This window comes from Gavia stellata, chromosome 15 (genome assembly GCF_030936135.1).
Source record: "Gavia stellata isolate bGavSte3 chromosome 15, bGavSte3.hap2, whole genome shotgun sequence".
Classification (NCBI taxonomy): Eukaryota; Metazoa; Chordata; class Aves; order Gaviiformes; family Gaviidae; genus Gavia; species Gavia stellata.
Genome location: NC_082608.1, coordinates 22,339,712 through 22,361,550, shown reverse-complemented (window position 1 = coordinate 22,361,550; position 21,839 = coordinate 22,339,712). Strand labels below are relative to the sequence as shown.

Here is a 21,839-nt window from a genome sequence, read left to right as displayed (position 1 = left end):
TGTCTAACAACTTTGTGCATGTCAAGCCAGTCTTGTCCTGTGCAGGGGTATGCATTTGACTCCAGTTTGGAAATCTGATAGCTACGTAACGTTGAGTAACCAATAGGTTTTTTTAAAACACGTACAAAAAAGTATATATCTCTGGGAATTTGATAAGATAGATGTAGAAGAAAAATGAGTCGTTCACCCTAATCATTTCCTGTGCATTGTTTCTGAATAGCTCCTTGTCATTTGTAGGCTGAATGTGTTCAGTGTGTCAGTTTATAAAAGTGCGGTTCATCCGGATTCCTTGCAGCAGTTTTTCAGACACACCCTGACCGAGGTTCTTACCTACAACCCATTGTTGAAAGGTAGGAATAGGCGGGGAGGAATGAGTGTCTCCAGGGTGTGTTATTGTGGTGTGTCTGGAGCTCCATCCCACCCAGGCCGTGCTGAATGGAGTCCAGCCTGGAGGACCCAGAGCCGAGAAGCTACCTGACTCCCCAGCTCTTTCCCCGGGGCTATACAAGCAGGGTGCCAGCTCAGACAAAAGAAATTCATCTGGGCTTTAGAGGGTTGCAGTTCAGGAGAAAACTAGGTGGAAAATCAGTGCCTGAAAATCAAAATTTGAACTTGTTTGAACAGAGCTTCAGCCAATGGCTCGTGAACAGATATTTGGAGTAACATCTAATAGCAGCCTCTGCGGAGCAGATGTGGGAGAGCTCTGTCCTTTAGGAGTAGTTTTGGCCAAAGGAGAAACTGGGTGGGAGAGGTGGTGCTGCAGAGAGCGCTTGGGGCCAAAATAGTCTGGCCCCTGTATGTGTTTGGGTTTAAGCACAAGACATGGCCTTTCTATGCTGACTGGGTGTTTCTTTTCTTAGATTAGAGATAAAGGCAGGAAGGTTTCTAATCCGAGATTGGTAATTGCAAAGCTTGATGTTTTTGGAAAGAAATATGTCAGGGCTACAAAATCTCTGGTAAAATCACTCAGGGCTATGATCTAGAGCTGCTTACCTGTTGTGTGGGAGAGCTGTGTTATTGCTGGCTTCCAGCTGAAAGAGATTATTGAGGAAAAAGAGGATTCCTTGCTGGTTCTCTGTGCGTGCGTTATGTTGGCCTACGAATGTGTGATCTCAAGAACAGCTTTCAGATGACAGTGCTGTAGTGAAATGCCACAGTCCTTGTTGCTACATGGATGAATGGGAGAGAGGATTTCAGCGGGCGGTTTTTAATGTATCTGGCTGTCAAAGCCAAAGGGAAAATTTGTGTGGTTGTTACGTGTTTTGGGTGTATTTTAAAATCTATTGCTGAAGAGTAAACTATTTTCTCTTTCTGGGTACAGTGTCTGATGCCATCCATATGCAGAAAGAGTGGAGCTTTACAAGAACTTGTTCGCTGCTCACTACCTTGTATCGCAAAGTATGTCTTCCTGGTTTCGCAAAGAGAACTTTACTATGTTGGGTTTATATTCATTGAAATATCTGAAATGAGATTATTTAAAAATAGCACATTCCAGTCGCATAATCTGAACCAGCTGCCAGGGATTGTAAGCAGGATGAAGCACGGAGAGAAAGTACTACAGGGACTTTTGTGCAAAGCTGTTAATGAGAACAAAGGTAATAATTGAAGATGTGAGGTTTTTACTGTTACAGAATATGACATGATTTCTGAAAAAATTGGAATACTGTTTATTTTAGCCAATGCTGGTTGCAAGCCAGGATGATATCTGGCCCTGGAAAGCTGATGCACAAGGATAGCTTTTTCAGAAGTCATGCAAAAGACATCTGCATGGTAATCTTGACAGTGTATTTCATTCTTATGGGTGGCTGTATGTCATAGCTAACACGAAGTGCTATCACTTTTCCAGCTGTTCGTGGCATTTAGTGCAAAGGAGTCGATCTGCCAGCTGCAGCAAGTCCTGGAGACTCACGAAGTGAACTGGCAGCATGTCCTGTCCTGCGTTTCCACGCTGGTGGTCTGTCAGGCTGAGGCTGAGCAGCTGTTCAAAGGTAAATAGGTATTGGCAAGCCTGCAGGCTAATGTGTGCTTGTTGCTTCTTATGTAGTGAAGAGGGAAACCATGCCGGCTGGTGTAGCGACATAGTCATTCATAGTTGCTGTTTTGAGTTTCCTGCATGGAAAAGAACAGCAGAAAATCTGCTTTTCCGTTCAGACATTCCACGTCAGCGGCGACATGAATGCTAGGCCTTGTGCCTGACGCTTCTCAGACTTAGTGTACAGCTAAGAGTGGTTATTTGGTAATTACCTTCATTATTAATTGGAGTAGTGATTACTGAAGCTTAGTTCTTCTATCTCACCTTTGCTAGCAGACCTTGTTTGTTAGAGTTTCTTACTGATTATCTCATTGCTGGACTCCCTGCAATTCTTGCAGGTTGAAATCCAAGAGTATTTGACTGTTGAAAGTGCATGAAAAAATATAAGCAGGTCCCAAAGGTTCCCCAAGCTGCAATGCACATGCAGATGTGGCAGATGTTTTATCACAGATACTTGCCTTCATATACTATAGAAAATTACAGCACCGTTGTCAAGAACGAAGTTTGAGGTTATTGTTTTATGTTTCTAGATCTGCTGACCCATCTCCTGATAAAGGCTTTTGAGAATTATGATATGGAAAATATGATCACTGCATTCCTGATAGCTCGTCAGGCTGCTCTAGAGGGCCCTGCTGTGTTCGTGCCTTACTCTGAATGGTTTAAGGTAAGACTAAATGAGGCCTGACTGGTAATCTTTAAGTATGTGAGAAACCTGTGCATAAGGAATGCTCTGCTGCACAGGGAAAGCCTAGTTTCAGACAAGATAGCCAGGAATTAGGGGAGGGGGGAGTAACAAGTGATTAATGTGGCATTAGGAATGATTTAGTATTTATTACCGCCTTTTTGTCTGCAAAGAACATATTTTTTTGGCTTTCTCCAGTCTTGCCTTCTTTAATCTTTTAAGCCCATCTTGCCTCCTCTAGTTATTTGTCAGGAATGCAGACATGTAATTCCTGTTATAATCATAATCTTGGATGTATTTCAGTATCTTGATAACCACCTCTGTTATTGCGTAAGTTGTGGGTTATTGCAGATGAAGCATTCCTATTTCCTGGATGTTTGCATGCAGCTGTAATTGCTGTGTTTGACCTTATAGATAATTGGTCGTTAGCTTTTAGTTGTAAACATGTAGGTATTTTAGGTATGCAAATCTCCACATAATTTAAACCTGTAGATTCCTTTGTATAAGTTTGCAAATCTAAGCTCAGCCTTTGCTGATAGAGTGTTCAGGATGTATCAAAAGGTAAACTAGTTATGTTCTGTATAGTCTCGGACTGGCTTATTTTCCTTATGATGACCAGATAAAGCTGTGTAGAAAGTGGCAGATTTGTGGTTCCCCCATGAATCTCAATCCTTTGGTGCATCTTGGTGTTGCCTTGTTCAGCTCCTCTGAGTGTTCTCATGGTAGCACATCAGAACGAACTTTGAGCATGATATGGCAGGCTTTCTGGAAACTGGACAAAGAAACTCAAAGAAAACTTCCGTAGAGACTTCTAGAAATTTTCTGGAGACTTTTCTCCAGAAAGATTCTCTTGACAGAAAGCAGGTATCTGTAATGGATGTCTGGGATTTGTGCGCTGAGTTTAGCGCAGTGCTGGGATGGGGATTCTCTCCACGCTGAAAGGCTGCGTTGTTATTTTCCCCGTTTCAGGCTTCCTTTGGGAACGCTGGTGGTCACCACGGGAGCAGTAAGAAAGCTCTGGTCTTCCTCTTTGAGTTCTTGTCAGAGCTAGTGCCCTTTGAAGCAGCGCCGTACTTGAAGGTGAGAAGATGCCAATGGAGATGGTTTTTGAAAGACTGATACAGAACTGCTCCAAAGTGAACATACTTGTGCTTTTTACTAGGTTCACCTTATTATTGTTATAGTAATTGCATGATGTGTCTTGACTAGGTTCAGCATGTTATTAATGTTGTTACAGTCACTGCATTACTTCTGATACATTATTCAAAACCTTTTCTTCCTGAAATAAGGAAGTACAAGATTCTTTTATTTACTTGCCAGGAAGGAGAATTCCTTTCATGGAGTCAAATCTAAGCACTTTGGTGATTTTGTTTGTTTGTTGCCGTTGGGAAAAATTGCATGTTGGTTGCCATGAAAATGGCTTACCTTAAAACAAGCAGTAACATCATCTTTGGGGAATATTTGAGGTAAATGACTGTAAACATTAACCAAAATTTTACACTGATTTCCTGTCAAAATGTCAAATCTTGTTGTGAATTTCACATTTCAGGTCCATATAATGTACCCACCTTTTGTGCCAACAAAACATCGGTCCATTCTCTTGGAGTACATCACTCTGGCTAAAACCAGACTGGCCGACCTCAAGGTTAGTAAAAATTGTCTCTTTGAAAAGAATTCTTTCTGGATCTGTCAAAATACTAGCTGTGTTGTGACCACGTGCATCTATCTGTAACCTCACACAGGTTGCTATAGAAGATATGGGGCTCTATGAAGACTTATCTTCCACAGATGAATCTGTGCAGGTACTGCTGGTCTGTCTAACAGTTTTCTCATCAGTCATGCCCCTTTTCCTCTGGAAAAGAGCTTAGGTTATCCACCTGTCTGCCATTCCGACCAAGTTTGGAGAAGATTTGGCAACACCCTCAACTTTAAGGCAGAGGGGTTAGCCGCCATAAATATGCAGACCCTCCCCAGATTTCATGAAAACTAGACATGCACAGGGGACAAACAGACTGTGATGAGTATTCCATGATGAGGCTGCAGAGGAGCTCAGCAATTAGCCAGCCGGCTACTGGCCAAGCAGCACCTGCATTAGCCATCTGGTCAGCACCTACTGTTTGACGCCAGGAAAGCACTGACTATGTCTTGCCCATCCTGTACTGAGGAGTGTAGCAAATAAATGAAGATTCTGTAGGGGAGGGTTTAAGGGACAAAGGGAGATCTAATGGGGATGCGGAGCACAGGTTTGCAGGAACTGGGGCTGCGTTAGCTCTGCCGATATACCAGCTTGTTACAGTGGTGACACTTCCCTCTATGGATTTGCTCCCAATGATTTCACAGAATCATTAAGGTTGGAAAAGACCTGTAAGATCATGAAGTCCAACCATCAACCCAACACCAATTTGATCATGTAGAGAAGCATTTTATAGATATCTTGCTTATTTTCAGTATAACATGTCATATATTTGGTGTTGTATTCAAAGTGTTCATTTTTAAGGGAGATTTGGGGAGGGAATCTACAGTCTGCAGTTTCCCACTGTGGTTCATGGTAAGTTTTGGGTAACAGCAGCAACTGCTAAGGAAGCATTTGGCTTTATTGTTCCTTCCTATACTTTGATCACAAGTATGGCAGACTAGGGGGCCTCTTTTATACAGTCACTCAGCTGGAGTACATGAAGTACAGGCTGGTGACAGGGTAGTTGAATGTGCTGCAATGACATCTAGCCCTGTGATGAACTGAAAGTCGTAAGTGAAGACTTCATTTAATTTCTTCCAAGTCCGATCTGTTTGTCAGTTATTGCAGTCTTCAGACGTCTTACGGCTCGAACAAGAGAAACCTGGGGCAGCAGTCCCTCTGTCTGGCATGTAGTAGCACAGGCTGGAAGCGAAGATTATGGGTCTTAATTCCAGGGGTAGAAAATTAAATAGAATAACAATAAAACAAATTCAGAAGAGATATTGTCCCCATGGGGACAATTGAATAAACAATGTGATGTTAAGCAGGAGTATCTGCTGCAGTTGCTGTAGGTGGTGTGTATAGAGCTACACGGACCTTTGGGCTGACCCAGAATAGCTGTTCTAAATAACAGCCTTATCGAGGCAGGCTGATGGTTCAGGCCCGGTTTCTCCATCCTGCAGTTTTACTCTGCGTATCAGGTAGTTCTCGTTACTCAGTTACGTTCGTTCAGTCACTTCCCTTCACGGCACAGACAACTGTTAACTAACCTTGGAAGAACAAGCAGGGAAGGTTATCGTCATCCTTGATTTCTCATAACATCTTTCTCTCCTTGTGCGAGCCAGCCCCAGGGCCAGGCACTTCGTGACGTTGAAAAGGCTCTTCAGATATTTGAAAACACAAGGAAGATCCCAACATCTGTGATAGAAGCCAGGTACCGTGTACTTCTCAACTCTTCTTGTTTTTAGCTATAGTAATAATAAAAGCCAAGTCAAAATAGCAAAACAAGAAAAATTGAGGATGTGAGCAAAGGAGGTTTTGGGAAATCCTTCCCATGTTATCCACTTCCTCAGCAGTCATCTAAATAGAGGCTCTCTGTGCAGAGAGTGAAAAGGCATATGCACACCTGAAGGAGAAGTCCACAATTGTTACAGTAAATAAAAAGCAAAATTAAAGAAATGAATAACTATTGGCTAATCTGAACTTGATTTGTCTGTGGTTATTCACGTTACCATGAATATTTCTTATTTGCAGGAGCCAAATTAATTCCTGAGGTAATGAAATGTCACTTTGCAGCTTTGGCATTGTTAATATTTTGCTGTATTTCTTTTCTGTCTCCAGTATTTTCAGGCGACCATATTATACTTCCTGGTTTCTTCCCGCTTTGCTCAGGCCGCGTGTGGTTAGTATTTGTTTTTGGCTTTTTATTTGATCCTCCCACATAGATGTGTGTTTGTAAACAGGTAATTTGCGCCTAACCTGCCTGTTCTTCTGTTGCAGCTCCCTAAAACCCCAGATGCACGCATGGCTTTTATAGATTCTTTAAAGAGGTATTGAGACTTCCCAGTGTTATTTTCTGTGCTTCTGGACTGTCTCTTCAGAACATTTGACTTTACATCAGATTATCGGAGGCTTTGACACCTTGTTTACATAACACTGAGTGTTGGCTAACCCTTGGCAGGGCTTCGTGGCAAGGCTTTGTGGCTTGCAGGTTGTGGATGGGGTAGCTTATCTTTATAGGTGAATGTCGTCAGTTCTGTAATTAGTCCTCTAGCCACTCTAAAAGCATTATCTAGAAGGAGTCCCATGCAGCCCTCTGACTGCAGGCCAGTTAGGTTTTTATGCAAACTTTGGAGGGTACTGCTGAATATAAAACTTCACCAGGAAGATGAGCGCCCTGTGAAAAGCTCTCCTCTCTTTGGGAGAGGATATGTGAGAAGGGGAAGATGAAACTTAAATGTGTGTTAATGCTTTATGAGCTGCTCTTAAGGGACGCCAGGATAATGTCCCAGGAGAACACAGCCCCTCTCAGAACTCAAGCTTGTCCTGTATGCATATTTAAAAGTGCTTTTCTGCATTGCAGAAACAGCTTTATTTTAAATCCAGTAATTCCTCTGTAACCTGTCATGAAGAAAAAATGTTTGCAACACTGCCTACAAATGAGGCACTCGGTCCTGCCTTGTCATTCCAGTCTGACTCTAAAAACGGCTGGATCATTTTTTAAAATTAAAGTTGTAAGAGAAGCAGCTGAATTCTAGGGAGCCTCATGTAATATGTTTTTAGTACTGTGTGCTGGCCCAGCAAGTGTTGGAGGTCAAACTTTGGTGTCCATCGCATTAGCGTTTTAGATGTGTGAATACTGCATGTCACCTAACTTACACTCTGAGGTGATCTTAGACACGTACTATATACGAAATAGGTATTAATGCATGCATTAATAATACATATAGTATTGGTTTTGTGTAGTGTGTGTGTGTGGTAGTCTGTGTTGCACATGTATAATACTTGCTATGGAAGCCGCAGATATAAATTTTTGGCCCCCATGTCAGATGATGATTAAAAAATGCTTCAGATGCTCTGTATGCTTTGGAGCCTCTGTAATTACATTTCATAGCATAGCTGTTGTTTATGCTTATATTTAATAAAGCTGAAGTTTGAATGTGGTTATGTGGTATAATGTCATCTTTTTTTTTATTATTATAGAGCTGATAAAATACCCTCAAACTTGTACTCCACATACATGCAAGCCTGTCGTGCTATGAAGGAGAAAATGTTACGAGGTAAAAAATATAACATCTAGTCATGGATCAGTTTGAAGAAAAGTTAATATTTCCATTGATGCCCTCCTGAATTGAAAATTTTCAAAAAGTTACAGCTTGATTAGGTCTTTAATCTATATGTAAATATGTGTATGTTCTTTATGTCTTATTGACGTATTAAATAGCTGCTCTCGTAATGACTTTCTCTGCCTATCCTGCTTGGGTGGGATTTTTGCAGTCCGTGCGGAGCTCTGTGCTGTGCTGAGGCTGCAAACGATTCCTGAGCTAGCTGATTTCAATCTAGCTCCAATACATCTCCATGAATCAGCATTTGCAGCCTGAATGCTTCTCAGCTCCGGTGAGCCTGGGGTGTGAACCTGCTGCGTTGATCCCTTGCGTAATGGCACTTGTGCTGTCCCAACTCACCATCATCCCCTTTTGAGAATGGATTACTGTGCGTGACTGAGATCTGGGGAAACAGGAGGAGCTAGGGATGGAGCCCGCGGTAAAGGGATTGCAGTGCATCGTTTGCATGCATTGGGGTGGGAAGGCCCCACTAATTTCAGGTCCCATTGCTGTAGCCACATTTCTGGTGCAGTGTGTGTTGGTGTAATAGATATTTAATGAGCTCTACTATATCTTTCAGCAAGTGGGTGTTTCAAACGCATCTTAAAACGGGCAATGTCCTCACTAGAGGTTTATAGAAAATGAAAAGGTCAGGTTAGGGAGCAGAGATCGTTCCCAGAGTGTGGTAGAGATAAGTGTACTCTGTGTACGGAGACGAATCTCTAATTGACTCCTACTCGGGGCACTTTAGGCATCTGAAGCTTTCTGGAGATGCTGTAGCTCCAGAGGCATGACAAAGCAGTCCTGGGGAGCCGCAGATGTGCTGCGGAGGTTGTCCTGGCAACCTGCAGGGATGAAGGATCCCTTCCTGCTGGGATTGGCAGGATCCCAGGGGCAGCCGGAGCTCTGCAGGAGTCCTTGAATTGCCACTGACCGCTAGTGGCACAGCCCGAGCAGTGTCCCCTGCATTCTGATCAGCCTGGTCTGTGTCCCCTGCCATCCCTTGCCTTCTAATCCTGTCCCTGCATCCTGGACCATCCCTGGAGCTCTTGCACAGAGACTGGATTTAGGGCAGGACTGAGTATTGGTCAGCTCTAAGCCTGCCCTGTTCCTTGGTGCTTACTCTTGCACATAAAGGTGACTCAGCGGTCTCCTACACCTTGTTGCTTTACAGTCTGTTTATAACATGTATTAATTTTAACCTTGTTATTTACTTCTCTTGTTCATGGTTGAGTTATTTCTGGCCCATGTACAAGACGCTGTTCCTGCCTAACAAACTGTAGGGGTGGGTTTTGGGGCTGCGCTGTGGCAGCTTGTTGCTGGTGGCAGTCTCTTTCTAGTGGTGAAAAGAACTTCCTTTTATTTCTTCTTTTAAACAAAAACCAAAGTAGAGTAACATGTAACATCTGCAGATGTTGCATGGTGTTGGCTTGAGGAGGAGCTGACGAGGCATTAATGCTGTAATGTCTGTCTCTGTATTCTGAGACTGGTTCCAGTCTTTTGAGGACAGCAAGTGTTTCTGTGAGGGGCAGAGAGCTAAAACAAGTAGGAAGAAAACTCTGAAAGGAGAACTCTTTCGCTTCTTGTCTTTAGAAACTGAATTACTTTCTGCAACTAGGCATAAACTCATAAATGATTAATCAAATAGCACATTTCGAATGTAAAAACAAAGCTGCATAGGTGGCAGATTGACAGTTTGGGGATCTGTTACAGCTTATAGAAAAGTAAATATGGCTTTTATAGAAAATGTATGCAGGGATTGCTGACTGCATTCTATGAACTGATGTAATGCACAAAGGTAAGGATATGTGTTGCGTTTCCCTCTTGCTTGTTTAGACGAATCAAAAGTAGAGACCAGCCATTCCAAAGAGCCTGTTGAGCAGCTGAAGGCTGAACTGGCTGAACTAAGGATGCTGACTGTGGACCAGGCTAAATATGAAGGTATGCAGGAGGACAAGTTATAACTACCCATAATTGACTGTTACAAAAGCTGCATTATTAAAATATGGCTAATGCTAGCCAAAGCAACAGCAGTAGTTACTTGCCACTGGTCCCTGAAGATGGTAACCTTTCAGATCTGTACAATTCATCCACCTATGAAAATATATATATATATATATATATATTAAAAATCTATATAAAAAAGTCTGACATATTTCCTATGCTTGGGTATGGAACTTCAGGTCTGCATCTTTGTGATGATCACTTGGTACCACACCAATCTTTGCCATGATGGGCAGCCCCATTCCTGGGGCTCGCCTGGTGACTTGGGCCCCCTTTTGAAGGCTGTTTCCTTTCTGGTGTGAAAAGCTATTCTTGATGTGTGTTGGTAATAGTACTGGGGAAAAAATAATAGTGATCACTGTGTTCTAGCTAACATTTTTTGCTCATTAAAGCTTTTCATAACATACTTTGGGCTCTGATCAATTAAGAGTATATACTTCACTTCTATATAATTCTTCTTCCTGCTATGTGGCGTTGTAAATCTTTCATGCCTTCCGTTCTGATTCTCCTCTTCTCCTGTTACCTTCCTGCAGATGTGCCAGCACAGATTGCAGTGATTTCTGACAGACTCGCAAGCGTCTTGGGTCACAGGAGTGATGAGAATGAAGCTGCTACTTTGAATTCTCCCATCCAAGTTGACATTTCTGCCCCCAGACTGGAACCCTGCCATCAGAGCGTGAGTACCATCTGGCTTGGGGTGAGAAATGAGTGGGGTTGGTTAGGTAAAACTGCATCTGGATAGTACGTGTGAAAGGTTGCAGTGTCTGTGGAGAACAGGAAATACACTTCTCCTTTTGTCTACCTTGTGCACAGACTGTTCATATGTTTTAACCTCCTGGAAGTTGTTGGGTGTCTGGTGGCGAGATGTAGAGATATACTCTATTAGAGCAATCCTGTGATGAGCTAGGCTTTCTTCACCAAGGTTGTCTAGATATTTGTTGTGTGCTGGGATCATTCCTGGGCTGTTATGGGCTTAACTTTCCATCTCTTCTTAGTGCCAGTGCATCTGTACAACTTGCAGTGAATGTCATTAACCAATTTGTCTCCTTGTTTTCATGTCGGGAAACATCATATATATGCAGCAGAAAACTAGGTCTAGATATCCAGCCCGACAAGTTGGAATTAGCAGTGTGTCTCTTATTCCAGGTTGTCGATCTTCTGCTGACATCGTTCTGCCAAAACCTAATAGCTGCTTCCTATTTTAACCCTCCCGACAGGTAAGGCGCGAGTAAGAGTAGGGAAATCAAAACTGGTTAATAAACCAGAGTTCCAACGCTTGTCTAGGGGTGAGGAGGCGCTTTGGGTTGTTCATACCCACTGTGCCAGGCTGCCAATTGCAGCCTGCTTTATTCTGAGTTTCTGTAATCTAAGAACTAATGCACTTTGATGTATATGTATAAATAAAACATGTTTCTCCTCTGTTGTTACTGATCCCTTCAGAAAAAGGTGGCATTTTGCTCTGCTTTGCGCTCTGTGACAACGTATAAAAACTTGCCACAAATACTACCTGCTCAGGCTGGCGTGTTCAGCTCAATGGTGGGGGATGGGGAATGAAGCAAATGCTTTTTGTCCAGGAATTACTTGCTGGCTGACGCTAAAGATCAGGAGAGGACAACGCTTGTCTTTCGACAGCGAGCGCTGATGTGTCTTCGGGGCGTCTTTTTGGCAGGTTCAGTGCTTTTGCAGATCCAGGCACCTCAGCCTGCATCCCTAATGCCATATCTAATATGAAGTGAGTGAGGCATAAAGTCTAACGCTGCTGGCACAGGAAGAGCAGCATGATACACCTTCTCCCTACCTCCCATCCCCTCTTCCCCCTGGAAGTGACTCCGTTTGATTCTGGCCTGTATGAGGAGGGAGAGGTAGCACTTCTCCACCACTGGAAGAGCTCTATTAATGCCATCTCCTTCATGATGTAACAAAAGTCTGTAAACATTATGGTCAACATTTCAGTGGAAAATAGCTTTGCTGGAAAACAACAATGTACTGACAAGCTGCCTGTGATCCTGGCTGCTGACAGTACTGAACTAGGCTGTCTCTCTGGAGTGCAGCGTGCTTTGGCGAACAGTGTGTCTTTCCCTCTCTTTTACACTGTTTTGCCCTGGAGCAGATGAATCTGTATTGCAAACCCGTGCTGAAAAGTAGCTGTGATAAACAAGAGCGTCCCAGTAAATTTTTTCTAAACCCAACCCCCCATCCAATCTCTGAGGATGTTTTTTTTTTCTGTCAGCTGGGTGGGAAAGTCCCTCCGTCCCTCCCTTCCTCGGTTTTGCAACATGACTGTGTCATATTAATTCCTTTTTGCTCTTGCTTTGGTTTTTTTTGATCCCATTTATTGCTCTGCCTCTGTTTACCTTGTGCTCTCTGGCTGAAAAAAAGCTGACTGTGCCCCAGGCGGCTTCCTCATCTCCTTGTTGTCATCTCAACACACCTCTTTGACTATATATTAGTAAGTATTTGAGGCAGGGCACTGGTGGAGTTCATGTCTTTGTAGGGGTCCTCTGTTCAGATACTCCAAAAGTGACACTTCTTTGAGCCTATAAATGGAATGACAATTGTCGTGTATTTACAGGCTCAGGTTCAGTGTGCTTAAGCATTTTTAAATACCCCTTCCTGTATTGGGGATAAAAAGAAGCTGTAAAATGAGCATGTGGTTTTTACCTTCTGCAGGCAGGGACCATGTCTCTCCTTGTTTGTGAAGATGATGTGTGGACACAGGAATCTCTTACCTGCGCTTCTGGGCAGGCTCTGCCAGCTTATTTATCATCAGGTTAGTTTTCCAACCACGAATCATATGGTTATAGTGTGCTAAATGCTATTCTACCTCCATTTCCTGAGCTGCGGGGCACGTACCTGTCTGGACTGCGCTGTGGAGGGACTTCACTAGATTTCCAGCTTCCAAAAAAAAATATCTGATTTTGGTCAATCAGCATGGACTTGCTGTCAGGAATGCGAGCTGAATGTTTTCCTACAGAAATACTACTGTATAAGGTTAATGCATTCTGAGATACATTTTTAACAGAAGCTAAAATAAGCAAGTTTATGAACAGAGCCAAAAGAAAAATAGTAGAGTGCTTAATTCCTAAGCTTCCACATCGAATAATTCAGTTGTACACCCCTTTTAAAAACAAAAGTAAGACCCCCAAATCTGGGGTGCAGCCGTGTATGGTTTTCTTTACGAGAACTGTTGATTTTATTTCCTTCAGCCCATGATATTGCAAGGGTGAAATTAAAAGGCTGATAGACTAGATTAGCTGTCATAGGAGCTAAAAAGCCTTGAGAGTCTCAAATTCTGCTGGGCTGAATTTACAGCTAGTTTCATCATGTTACTATGTTACAGAAACATACAAATCTTGCTGCTGGTTGACCAAAGATAGCTGCACAGTTTCAAGGAAGAAAGAACATGTTTAATGTAACTGGGCCTCTCACCTGCTAAATAGCTATTGCTGCACTAATTAGTCAATGGGCAGAAGCAATGTTCTGCTACTTGATTAATTCTGTGTTTTTTTTTCTGAGAAAGGTTGTTTTGTTCCAAATTAAATGTCTCTCTTCAGTTCTTTACTTATGTTTGGCTTGCAGGGTCCTTCCCTGAATGATGCTCATATTTTAGGACTAGCATCTTTTGTGATCCACTTAACTGAATGCAGAGCTTTAGTTCCTGAAGTGGAAGCCAATTTTGGGATTTCTCAGCCTGTTCCTGAAAAGGTCCTTTCCATTTCCGAGTACTGGAACCGCTTGCTAGCATGCAGGACGGAAGAGTCGTTTGCCTTCTGCATGAGGTGAGATCATGCATCCACCACGTACGTCCTTGCTTCCCCAGGCGATGGGTTTAGGTTTGCCGCAGGAGGGGTGCCGGTAAAGCTCCCCTGTTCCTGCCAAGGATTTCCAGAGCGTATGTAGGTGTTTGTGCTGCACAGAGGTGCTACACAGGGAAACAGGCTGATGGTGGTCCCGCGTGAAATAGCATCCTGATGGTTGTACTGCCTGCTGGAGAAAGGACTCGCTGGATGCTGTCAAGTGTTTTAGTTTAGTCTCTGGTTCTGAAATTTGTGCCATTAATGTACTTGGGGTTGGGAGCACATAAACAGAAGTTATCCCAAAAGCAAATACGTTTGGGACATGTCGGTTAAAAGCATTTTTAACGCTCATTTTTTGTTTTGACTTGGGTATGATTGAACCAACCAGATAAAGGAGTTCTTTCTTTTTCTCTATCAGGTTTTACACTGCAGCAGTATCTTACGTTATGTGCAAGTTTTCATCCTATTCTCATGAAGAATTGTGTGCCTTGCTTCCTCCTAGCCTTGTTAAAAAGGTAAAAGGAAGAAAGTTTTGCCATTACTTATGAGAAAGATCGATCTCAGTTCCATTTCCCACTGCAGACTCTTGCGTAGCTATAACTTGTACAAAGAAAACTATATAAAAATGCATTTTTGTACCTTCCCATCTTACCATTTTGTGTATTTGCTTGTTTGGTAGTTTCACACAACCAGAGGTTGAACTGGGCCTTTTTTTGTGATGGAAATGTGCAGGGGTTTTATGCCTTTGTTTTAGCTGCAGTACATTGTGCCACGGCTGTGCTTGGAAGCTCGGGGAATCCTGTGCAAGGAGGCTAAAACTGACCTAATCTGGAGTTCCATGTCATGCCCCTCTCTGAACTACAAAAGAGCCAGCCTCTGTTTATGGAAGCAAGCACGCTTTCAAGAGCTTTTGAAGGAAAAAGCATTCCAGGTACAAATCTTTTTCATGATTTAAGTTCACACTGTAATTCTCATTTTTCAGATCTGCCCTTTGCAATTTCCTTATTTGTGATAAAAAGCTTCTTGTAAAAACTTAATGCCTGGAAAGTTGGTCTGACAGTTGGAAGGTGTCATGTGCGCTACGTCACATGCTCAATGTTCTTTATAGATTTTGATGGTGATAAGGTAGAAATAGAAAATCAGAGGTAAAGCTTTTGTGTCCTGCTTATTGCAAAAGCAGAAAGCTTGACAAGATACACCATATCAGTAAGAAAATGATCAGGAACTCTAGAGAAAAGACCTGTGCACAACCTTAGCTTCCTACTGTGTACTGTCTATGAAGCGATGGTGAGTCAAATAGCTGAAAAGCTTGCTTGCTTTTTTGATGCTTTGTCTAAATGTCAAAGTTCTCTTGAACCACGTGTGTATCTTGGATTGTTTGGCTCCGTCTTGCTAGGAAGCAGGTTAACATCTCAGCTATTCTCTTTATACCATTCTTGCAATGTATCTGATGCGACAGGATTTCTTTTTTTTAACCTAGTTCATATAAAACCAGTTTGTGCAAAGGAGTTTGTCATGTTACTAGAATGACTAATTGTGCTTGGCTAGCTTGATGTATGAGGCTAAAATACCTTTGTGTTATAACCTTTCTTTGATACTTATACCAGTCTGTCTGACTATAGTGCTTTGTTCATTTTAGCATTTATTTCTAATAACATACGTTTATTCTGGTATCTGGACTTTAAGATGATGAGCATGTTTGGAAATGTCAAAGGGGTGTGTGTGTGAGAGAGAGATGCTTTATAGGCTTGCTTTCAGTAAATTTGTGAATGCCAGTGGGGTTTTAGTGTAGATTTCTTGCAAGGGAAACAGTACAGGAACTTCCTTGGGTTGATGTCTCCCGTTTCATATCTCTTAATCTGCACAGGATTGTGTCTGGATGTGGGTGAAGGTGGGTTATATGGTGGGAAGAAGGTGGCTTTCTGCACAAGTTACTTGCCTTGCTGGTCTGCCCTCTTACCTAAGTTGTTGCTTGTCCCAGTTGTCTTTCAGAGAGTGGCTGCTGTTGGAGCTGGAAGTGTACCCTGAAAAGGATATTCTCTCTGCTTTGGAAAGGTAAGTTCAGAAGGACTCTGTTGAAAAGGGAATAGTTCAAGAGTCTTTCCCAACAAATTAGGAAAAAGCATCAAAGATCAGGAACTTAACAACAAAAGTAAATAAACAAGCTGCTGCTGGACGCAAATGCCTGTTGACTAGTACAGTTTGTCCAGAGTGCAAGCAATGCTAGAATAAGGCGTGTGTTTTAACTTGAAGTTCACCAAGATAACCTCTGGCCTGCACGTGCAGTCCTTCCAAATAACTTTTCACAAAACCTCCCCATTTCTGGAAGCAAGAGATGGCAGGACGTGTGGTGTCTGGTGGATGACTCTTTTTATATCTGTACTTATATGGGTGCTTTTATCTGTCATTCCACTTGGTGTGTGAACTTCGTTTTACGTTAAGGGAAGGGCACCATTAAAATGCCACGATAGACTTCCTATCTTCTCCTTGTCAATATTGCAGACAGGATTTCCATTATTGGGCCATCTATCAGTGGTATCTTCCTGCACCTTCTGCTTCTGGTGGCTGTGACGGAGACCTGGAGAAGGCATGTAGCGTTATTATCAACACCATTCTGGATTCCTCACAAAGGTATTGCATATCATGGCTTGCATTTCTGCAGAAGCAATGGTTCTGCTAATGACCTTGCAAGCTAGGAGCTGTGCGCTTGTGCCTTGCATGGGGCTGTGTTTTCCTGAGTGGAAGTGACTCCCTTCTCACAGGTCTGGCTGGCAGTGAAAGCTGGGAGGTGGCTCTGCATGACTCACCAGTCTTTGCATAAGAATCTTGCTTTAGGTGACAGAGGTCTGGGGCTGAAGTCACAGATAGTCCCTAGTCTGTCTCTCTTCTTTTAAATTGAATTTGTATTCAGATTTGCTTGGCCAGACAAGCAACAGTGCCCCTGAGGAAGTGGCTGAAGCTGGAAAATAAGGAGGTAGGGTTAGAGGAGAGTTGCTGTCTCACCTACAGCTTATTTAAGGAACATTAATGTTAAAGCTTTATGTCCATCTGAAGCCATTTGACTTTATTTGAATTGTGTTACCCTCCTGGACTAACAGGGTTAGTTACCTGGTGTGTCTCTTAATTTCAGATTGGAGCCGGGTAGCTGTGGCCAATCAAAGATGTCAGTCAATCCTGATATTCTCTGCAAGCTGCAGGTGATTTCAGACTTTGATGTGTATTTGTATGTTCAATCCTTGAATTTGACCAGTCAAAGCATTTCCTAATACTTCGGTGTATGTGTAAGGCTGACATTCGGTTTTCAGTTGTGAGCAGTGGCATGGAGATTGAGAGAGATATTTTTCTTATTGATCTCTTTGTATTACTTCAGAGAAACATAGAGGGTTTGAATGCAAACCAGTGTGTACCCCTGGCAAACGCTGTTTTTTCCCCACCTCCCTCTTTAGGAGATGGTGCTGGAGCTGGGGTGTAGGCGAAAGTTGCTTTCGGGCTGCTTGGATGCCCAGAGGCACTTCCTGTTTGAGATTCTCCAGGGAAGACTGAAAGACAGAGAACACTGCTCTGCTTTGGGTGAGCAGTTATGGAGGCAGCAGGAGCTGCTGCTGCACAGAAGGTAAATGCAGATCTGAATGGCTGGGAATACCTCGAACAAAACTGCTGGTCAAAGCAATTACGGTGTGTGCTTGCACAGTCGGGTAGCCTCCCCTCTGATTCCACAGCAAGTGAAAATGACACTATATGTCACGGTAACAATTGTGCAAGAGAGATTTATTCCCTGGTACCCACATGAGTTAACTGTGTTTTGGTGTGCCATCCTGGGCCACGAGTTGCCCCTGCCAGTAGACTGGATTTCAAAGACCACGCATCTTCATGGACTCTGTTTACAGTCAGCAACACTCTTAATGCCACCGCTTGCGTTAACCATCGTTAAATTACTCTATTTGCTGCTGTAATCTAGGTGTGCGTTTCCATTTTTGAGCCAATGATAGTATCTTTGAAAGTGGTGCATATATCTCATTGAAATGCAGGTTCTTTTCTGGGCAACTGGAAAAATGCCTTGTGCAGTTATTGTCAACATGTTTGAGATCTCTCACATTCGACATAGTCTCAAACTCCCCTGAATATCAAAGGCACGTACCCTGAGAGTGTGGAGTCTGATTCTCTTCTTGATGGTAACCTCAGTTTTGTTTTTATTCTTCCCTGCCTAAGGATTCTGGTAGGGCTCCCTGCATCCGCTCTGATCATGACTTGTCGAAAAGGAAAGAAAACAATGTTGGACTGTGAAGACTTTTTTCATTTTGTGAACTCGGAGCTGGTATGTGTCATTAGCCAAATGATAGTTTCTTGTTGGTAAATGCTCTAGATAAAGAACTTAAACTTGCGTTTAGGACAGGAGTTAAAATGCAGCCAAACTTGAAACAACCTTAGCTTATATCAGAATGTAGGGAGGTTCAAGTCATTATGCTCGAGACTTTCCAGCCCTTAGCTCTGCAGAGGTCCCCTCGGCACTGTCTGCTGTAGGATGACTTTTGGGTTCATTCATTTGGAATTGTGGTGGCATTTTACGCTATTGAGAGAGAATCCTTGGGAAATAGTTAGGCAAATCTGGGTGGAGCCAGCCAACGTATCAGTGGTTGGAGCTGGGTGTGCACAGTCCAGGGTTAACATTGCCAGCGGGTGATCAGAGTAGCCTGGTAGTGGCTTGGCCAGTTCTTGAGCGGTCAGAGTGTTCTTTCCAGTCGCATTGTTCGTGACAACGTATGTCTCTGGTGCACATGCACGTGCAGCAGCCTTGGGGCTGCTCTCTCTGTGGATGCGTCATCCTTCTGTGCCACCTGCTCTTCGTTTGTTGGCGGTGGGTTAGAGAGAAACCTGCAGTGTTACTGTGGAGGCCTGGAAGTAAGGGTCTGAGCATGAGTTCTTCTCCAATTTCTCTGTCATGACGGGGCGTTAAACTAATTTGCTGTGTGTAGAGTGAGATCCTGCTCATCCTTCTGTGTTATGTAGGCTGGAGAAACATTCAGAAACATCCCTGCAGCTTCCTGGGGGCAGATCAGTTGACTTGCAGGTCCTTCAGAGCACTGTTTTGTGCTCCGAGCATAGCTGTCATTTGTATTTATTCATCCTGACTGATGGCCTTTCCAGGCCCTCCTGCACTGTCATACTAGGCATAGCTAGAAACCTCTATTCATTCAGAGACTGTTAATCCAACTGCCTTTGCCACCCACAAGATGTGGGAAGCAGGGTTGTCTGATTTGCTTTCTAGTGCTGGGACTGTAAAGCTCTACCTAGTCAGCGGTGTTGCTTTACACAGAAACGAAATTTCTGCATTCTGAGCTGATACTTGGGATCTCACAGGGTGATTTTTGTGCTAGCTGAGCCCTTTTGTGCCAGACACCCAAAATGTTTAAAGAAAATCATAGTTGAAAAGGGAAGGAATTAATTTTTTTTTTCCCCCTCTCCTTGTCTTCCCACAGAAGAATGTCTGTTCCAGAGGGTATGCGCTCTCCTACGACATCACTGCTCACTTCTTCAGGGTAACTGCTAGCCCAAGTAGACGTGTCTTTACCAGGATACCTGACTATGTGCTATTTTTAGCAATGAGATGTGCCACTTGTACCCTTGTTTCGAGAATTGTTGATGTAAATTCCCAAAAGAGCAGCAGTAATTCAGGAAAGTGAAGTAGCAGGAGGAAGTAGTGGTAGAGGATAATTTTAATATAATACGCAAAGCTGGTGGGGGAAGGAGAAGCTGTTGGGCACGTGTTTCTTTTGCTGGGCCATGCTGACCCCTACAGTTATCTTCGATTAGTTTACACATGGCTTGGTGAGGTACTTCAAAGCAGCAAAGACGCGCGTGTGTAGTCACTTTGTAATTTATTCTCTTCCAGGGCCTGCTTAATGCCAGCTTGGACTGCGAGGAATCAGCAGAAGGGGTCAATGATGTTCTAACAGCATGTCAAACCAAATGTCCCATCGTGCTTTTCTCTGCAGCGGTAACTCTTCAGATTTCATCTTAAGAGTGCTAGATGAAAATTTAGTACCAGTTCAGAGTGTTTGTTTTAAACTTCATTTAATGTAAACTGTGAAGGTAGTAATTCTTAGCGCCTTTGGAAAATTGCAGAGTGTTTTAGTACCCTTGGTATCGCTGATCCCAGCTGAGGGCATGCAGCCTTGTTTTTGGAGCATCACTATAGAAGTGGAAGAGGCTGTTGAGGAGTGAGAAGCTGGAGACTTGTCTCGGTTTCAGATGCACTATAGAGGGGTGCTGGTTGGTGCATGCCAAGCAACCACAAAGTCCGTAAAGCACAGATTTTTCTCTCTTCTGTGCATAACTCTTCATGTTTATGTGGGGATACATGGTTTTGTTGCATGTGATAAGCATGTGCATCGCCTTTGTGGAACAGCTGAGTTTTGAGCTCCTTTATTATGACTGGTCCTGCTAGAGGAGTTTCAGGGCACCGTGGGGTGAACACGGTCACAAATAACCCTCTTTGCATTTCCAGGACGTGAAACTTCTCATGCTTATGATATGTGTATGTACAGCTTGGACTTTTTCATTAAGGGGAAGGAAAAAAACCCCTTTCTCTAAGCACCTGGCTGAGATCACTTGCATACCTGACTGCAAAAAAACTACGAAGTACGCCGCCACTAATGCTGCTGATTTCTGTCTTTCTTCCTAGCTTTGGTGGCCGAGGCTGGAGCCACTACTTTGCTCTCAGTGGAAAAGACTCTTTGGGGCTCCGCTTGCAGAACAGCTGGAAAGACTGAGGGAACGGCAGTCCTCGGCTACGAGGTTGGTATGAGGAACCAAACGTGGATCTGTGGGCGGGAAAACCTGCTCTCTGAGGGATCAGTGCCCAGGAGGCCTGTTCTCTGAGCCAGGCTGGGTTTCAGCAGGCAGTATGAAATGCTAATGTGGACTGGGGCTTGTAGGACAGCTATATACAGATTCCTTTGTAAAGTTTGAACTCAAAATGGGTCATTATAATTATTTAGTCTGGCCTTCTGTGTAATATGGGTCAGAGTGTTTCACCATAAGGAAAAGAGAATCTTTTTAGAGGAGACTGGAAGGCAGAGTCCTTGTTAGACAAACACTGGAAATAGCCTTTAGCACAGCATTGAGTCATTCGCTCAAGCTGCCGCACCCTTTGCTCCCTGGATTTGGTGAATCTCTGGTTTCCTAAAGCTACTGACTGCTTCTGTGCTGTATGCTTCCTTCTTTACCTGTCGTTACGCTGTCTGTTCAGCGTCCTGCAACTTTTCTCCAAAAGCTGGGAATTTAGTATAAGAATCTCCTTGCAGGTTATTGTAGGTAACAATCACATACTTCTGTAATAGAGTATACAGTTAACTACCTGTCCAACCTCTGATGAAAGAGATTTCAGAATGCTGCTGTCTGTTTCTAGACTTTTTGTTTTTAAGCTGTCTCCAGGCAGCATCCAAATGCAGGGGAAAAAAAAAATTGGAGAGAATTTTTTTTGGGTCCCAATCACAAACTTACACCCTTTGCCCAAGCCCCTGATTTCCTCCTCATTCATAGCTGTAATTTTTTTTTCTTTTTTTTCCTCTAAACCCATGACATGCTGGTTTTGTTTCCTAGCTTCCTTTCTTCAGGAGTTGTTTTCCCTCTCTCTGGCCCTCCTTGGATTTCGGCTGCCTTCCTCCATTGTACTGTTCAACAGCAGTCACCATGTGGACGAGAGAGAAATGCACTGAAGAGGCTGGGGACTGACACAGAGCAGGCAAGATGGGATGCATTTTAAATGTCTGCTGTTCCCTACACTTGAAAACTAGAAGTAGAATGTCTTTAACTGAGAAACGGTTGTCCTGAGATACTGCTGTATCCCTGGTAAACCCTGTTGTGAAATCTTGCTGGTGGCTAGTTGATAAAATGTAGCTGTAAATTACCAGTTACTAAATACTTATCCTAGAGGCAAAGTTGTCCGAAACTTAAACTTCTAACTCGGATACTGGCTCCTCTGTGAAATCAGGGAGGACTATTAAACAGCTGCTTTAAAAACTGAAGCTGGAGCGAGCGCTGC

General features: G+C 43.2%; 1 protein-coding gene across 1 annotated transcript in view; it reads left to right on the top strand.

Moving 5' to 3' along the window:
* The window catches only part of FANCA (FA complementation group A), a 37,679-nt gene that overhangs the window by 10,797 nt on the left and 5,043 nt on the right, over positions 1-21,839 (top strand). Inside the window, exons 11-37 of the mRNA XM_059824863.1 lie at positions 238-350; positions 1,322-1,398; positions 1,847-1,988; positions 2,563-2,696; positions 3,684-3,794; positions 4,264-4,359; positions 4,457-4,516; positions 6,015-6,103; positions 6,511-6,571; positions 6,670-6,719; positions 7,873-7,949; positions 9,831-9,935; positions 10,532-10,674; positions 11,145-11,215; positions 12,669-12,768; positions 13,578-13,777; positions 14,214-14,310; positions 14,550-14,726; positions 15,777-15,850; positions 16,298-16,426; positions 16,926-16,992; positions 17,242-17,408; positions 18,005-18,110; positions 19,273-19,332; positions 19,686-19,790; positions 20,478-20,590; positions 21,398-21,539. Of these exons, the coding sequence (XP_059680846.1) occupies positions 238-350; positions 1,322-1,398; positions 1,847-1,988; positions 2,563-2,696; positions 3,684-3,794; positions 4,264-4,359; positions 4,457-4,516; positions 6,015-6,103; positions 6,511-6,571; positions 6,670-6,719; positions 7,873-7,949; positions 9,831-9,935; positions 10,532-10,674; positions 11,145-11,215; positions 12,669-12,768; positions 13,578-13,777; positions 14,214-14,310; positions 14,550-14,726; positions 15,777-15,850; positions 16,298-16,426; positions 16,926-16,992; positions 17,242-17,408; positions 18,005-18,110; positions 19,273-19,332; positions 19,686-19,790; positions 20,478-20,590; positions 21,398-21,539 (2,866 nt within the window). The remainder of the gene's footprint in view (positions 1-237; positions 351-1,321; positions 1,399-1,846; positions 1,989-2,562; positions 2,697-3,683; positions 3,795-4,263; positions 4,360-4,456; positions 4,517-6,014; positions 6,104-6,510; positions 6,572-6,669; positions 6,720-7,872; positions 7,950-9,830; positions 9,936-10,531; positions 10,675-11,144; positions 11,216-12,668; positions 12,769-13,577; positions 13,778-14,213; positions 14,311-14,549; positions 14,727-15,776; positions 15,851-16,297; positions 16,427-16,925; positions 16,993-17,241; positions 17,409-18,004; positions 18,111-19,272; positions 19,333-19,685; positions 19,791-20,477; positions 20,591-21,397; positions 21,540-21,839) is intronic.